The sequence below is a fragment of the Perkinsus marinus genome, assembly GCF_000006405.1.
Source record: "Perkinsus marinus ATCC 50983 genomic scaffold scf_1104296933344, whole genome shotgun sequence".
Taxonomy (NCBI): domain Eukaryota; phylum Perkinsozoa; order Perkinsida; family Perkinsidae; genus Perkinsus; species Perkinsus marinus.
The window spans coordinates 1-3,826 of record NW_003215136.1 but is presented as its reverse complement, the minus strand read 5'-3'; the positions used below and the strand labels follow the sequence as shown (position 1 = coordinate 3,826).

Below are 3,826 nucleotides of genomic sequence, written 5' to 3'. Positions count from 1 at the left end.
GACAGATGCATCGTGCTGTATCGATGCTTCAAGTACACAGTCAGACTCTGCACCCTGGGTCTACAACTACTCGATGCTAGTGCTCTGCTGAGTCGGGCTTCTGAGATGGCCTCTGTATTGGGCATGCCTGATGTCGAAGAGGTAGACTACACTCGAGAGATGAGTACTCCAGTTCCCATGTTGTAGGTACTCACCCGAGGCAGCCAGTATAGAGTGGAGTGCATCCTCCATCGTGCTGCTTCCAGGACGGGCTTTGGTCTGGTCTCATCATCGAAGGCTCAGGTGGGCACATATACGATGGAGGCTTTTGAGGAGCTCTTCCTGCAGGTCAAAGCACAACCGGCATTGGAAGGTGTCCCGATGGTGCTAGAGCCGAGGTCGGGATACTACCGCACGCCCACCATAATTCTAGATTTCCAGAGTCTCTATCCAAGCATCATCATAGCCTATAACATGTGTTTTTCCACTTGTCTAGGCAGAGTTGAGCATCAGGACCTCACTGTTGCCCTCGGCACACAACGAGACAAGCCATATACAGTAACCATGGGTGGGCTCATTTAGATGCTCAGTAATCATGGCGTCGATAAACAGTCGGCTTGACGTCCACAAAAAAATACATTTCCTAGTAGGGAATACATTTTTTTACGACGGGGCTTGTACGGAAAAACAAGTACAGACTCCATGTAGCTCATCGACATTATTCTCGGTGGATTCCAGTGTGATAACTCAATAACACTCCCTTATCTACGAAAACCTATTCAATAACCTATTCAAACCGACTCAATACTACTTCGTTACGCTGTCACCAAGGAGTCACCGATAGATGAGTACTCTTTTTCGCCGTCAGATAAGACGGTCCTCGTCCCTCCTGCAAGACGATAATGTCGTGGTAGCTGCCAATGGTGCCGTGTTCGTCCAACCATCCTGTAGGGTTGGCATTCTCCCTCGAATGCTACACGAGGTCAGTCTAATTACCATCTACGTGCACCATGCCTCCGAGTAGGTGCTGCAGACGAGGTTCATGGTCAAGCGGGCAATGAAGAGCGTGAACTCTGGAGACTCCCCGGCACTGTATCGAATCATGGATGCGAGACAACTAGGTCTCAAGCTGTTGGCCAACGTCACGTGAGAAGCTTCTATAGTTCCCGTCGCCCGTCGTAGGTAACTCTATTGTAGGTATGGCTATGCTGGTGCATCCTACTCGGGGAGGATGCCCTGCTCGGAGCTCGCTGATGCTATAGTTATGACAGCACGCCGGACACTACAACACGCCATGTCTGTCGCGGAGGATATGGGAGCGACTGTCTTTTATGGTGACACTGACTCAATGTTCATACGGTCAGGGCTAGCCAGATGCTACCAACGGTATCAACATTTCATCTTACCTCAGGCCACCAGTCGATCATTGCGGGTCGGTAGAGTCTGCCTTCGAGTTCGGCCGCCACCTAGCGGACTGCGTTACCAGTGCTAATCCATGGCCTGTGAAGCTCCAGCTCGAGAAGGTGTGCATGCCCTGCGTATTGGTGTCGAAGAAGAGATACTGTGGTTGGGCCTATGAGCATCCTAAGGCCTCCCCTCAGTTCTTTGCTAAGGGCATTGAGACTGTTCGAAGGGATAGCTGCCCGTTCACCGCCAACTCTGTTCGTGCTGTCCTCGAGGCCATGTTCAGAACGGATCCTCGGGCTGATGAGGCCCTCCATCTCGAGGCTGGGAGGCGGGCCGGGCGCGATATAATCAGACGGGCTTTTAATGGTGAAATCAGCAAGGTTGATTTCATATTCCAGAACCAAGTCAGACTGAACTATCGAAGTAAGAATCTCCCACCAGCAGCACACGTTGCCCTCATCCAAGGCCTAGACACTGGCTATAAGGAGAGGGTCGCTTATGTGGTAGCACGGAGGGTCGGCGACAGATCTAATTTGAAGCTCCAGGATAGAGTTGTGCCTCCTTACAGACTTTTGGGGCCCAGAGGTCTTGTATTGGATGTCAACTACTACCTCACCAAGCAGTTCTTCCCTGCAGTGCAGCGTGTCTTAGCGCCGATCGTACCTAACGTAGCCGAGTGGCTGAGTGAGAACATCCAACCGCCTGAAGGTGTTGGTAGTCTTGAGTGTTGTACGTGCCACATACAACTCGACCATCGGCAGGGTCAACGCTGGCTCTGTGACTCTTGCCTAGAGCGGAGCCCGCCCGATGTGGTATACACTGCCAACGAGAGGGCTCGTCAATGCGAAGCTAAATGTCGAGCATCGAGACTTGTGTGCATGCAATGTACAGAAGGATCCCTGATGATGGCCACTGGATGCAGTGATGCCTACCACTGCCAGAACTACTTCATCCGGTCTGCTGCTCCTATTGCTGAGTTGAGAGCTAGACGCTACCTTGTGGAGCTAGACAACCGGTTGGCGAGTGGATGGGACCTCCCCCACAGCCAGAGCAGTTCAAAGAGAGCATCGACTACCGCTTTAACAGAGGCGCAAATCAGCCAGGGGTCTCTGCTCGACGACGATGATATGCTCGGTGACATATTCGGCGATCCCGACTTTGACGCTGTCGACATTCAACCTGAAGAGGCGGTGTTATGCAATGAGCCGGAAATTCCGGTTGAACAGTCGCCGTTTAGAGAGGAATTCGATGACCTTTTGGGCTTGGATGTATGCAGCGACTTTTCCATTGAAGAAGCCTGGTTATCAGGTTATCGGCAGGAGCATCAGGATTCTCATGATGGTGATGAGGTTCTCTTGGCTTCATGGGGGAGTCACGCGGCTGATTCCACTCTCGACGGCGTTCAGGAGAGCACCAGCGATGTCATCGACTCGATTTCCTTGTCAGATGAAGAAGGCGCGAGGAGCTCAATCAGTGATGTCAGCATCGAGATTATTGATTGCGATTGAGGCAATCGGTTTCATTATGTTTTGTGGTAATTTGTCACGCATTCGTTAAGTTTTGTTGAGTTAGGATGAGTACTGAGCAGTTGGCCCAACGCAATTCAGCCAAATTAACCGGAAACAATCAACTCGTCGACGAGGCTAAGCTCGCCGTTCCGCACACACCATGCATCAATTTCACTCATTTTTTTGAGCAAGACTTCGGTCCTCCCCGGGCCAAGGATTGCTCCTAAATCCCACTCGGTCTCGATAGGATCTTCAATTGAAAGGCACTTCCCTCTCTGGGACGTCTTAGGGAAGATCCCACCAAGTCTTGGGCTTATACAATGCTTCTCCAAATCCATCGAACACAGCATACTGACGAAACCTCGACATAGAGTCTCGCAGTCGAGAGGGGGTTCGCCGAGTGCCCCAGCCACACCAACCATAGCGACCGCGATGGCGTAACCACCCAGCCACCCTTTCGACTGGCCACACATGTTGTGTCGTCTGGTCCAATGCTTCACGACTCGAACAGCATCAGCGAGCTGGGGCTCAGCTTCTACCTTCTGAGCTAACCAGATGCTCTTTCTGCACCCAAGAGCATTCTTGAATGTCACATCCATGACTATGCTCGTAGGGTTGTGAACAATGGTCACCACAGGTACTCTCCCGCCGAGCCCTGTAGCGACGACAGTGAACTGCTGTGTCTCGTTGAGGGTCCGGTGAAGAGTTAGCAGATGAGCTTGGGCGATCTCCCGAGGTGGATAAGTCTCCTTCTCGGCTTCAGACAGATTCGAAAGCCACGCTTGAGTAGATGGGGTACCATTCGACAAGAGCGTTACGTCCACGTCACTATTGGGTAGAGCAAGGCCGGCAGCTGCAGCACCGTACTCGACACACGTAAAGCCGACTGACTCAAGGACACCCTTCAAACGCTCGATGGCCTCAAGTGCGGC

At 52.0% G+C, this 3,826-nt stretch overlaps 2 protein-coding genes across 2 annotated transcripts; one reads left to right on the top strand and one right to left on the bottom strand.

Annotated features, from left to right (window-relative positions):
- Positions 1–186: 186 nt before the first annotated feature.
- Positions 187–2,894, top strand: Pmar_PMAR025803 (DNA polymerase delta catalytic subunit, putative; the record flags this gene model as incomplete). Its single annotated transcript, XM_002785189.1, has 6 exons — positions 187–282; positions 328–547; positions 876–961; positions 1,004–1,125; positions 1,177–1,338; positions 1,391–2,894. Coding segments are annotated over 6 exons (2,190 nt in total), but the record flags the coding sequence as incomplete, so codon positions are not given.
- Positions 2,895–2,998: 104 nt separating this feature from the next.
- Pmar_PMAR025802 (hypothetical protein) lies at positions 2,999–3,796 on the bottom strand (the record flags this gene model as incomplete). The annotated part of the gene is made up of 1 exon (XM_002785188.1): positions 2,999–3,796. A coding segment is annotated over one exon (798 nt), but the record flags the coding sequence as incomplete, so codon positions are not given.
- Positions 3,797–3,826: the final 30 nt, after the last annotated feature.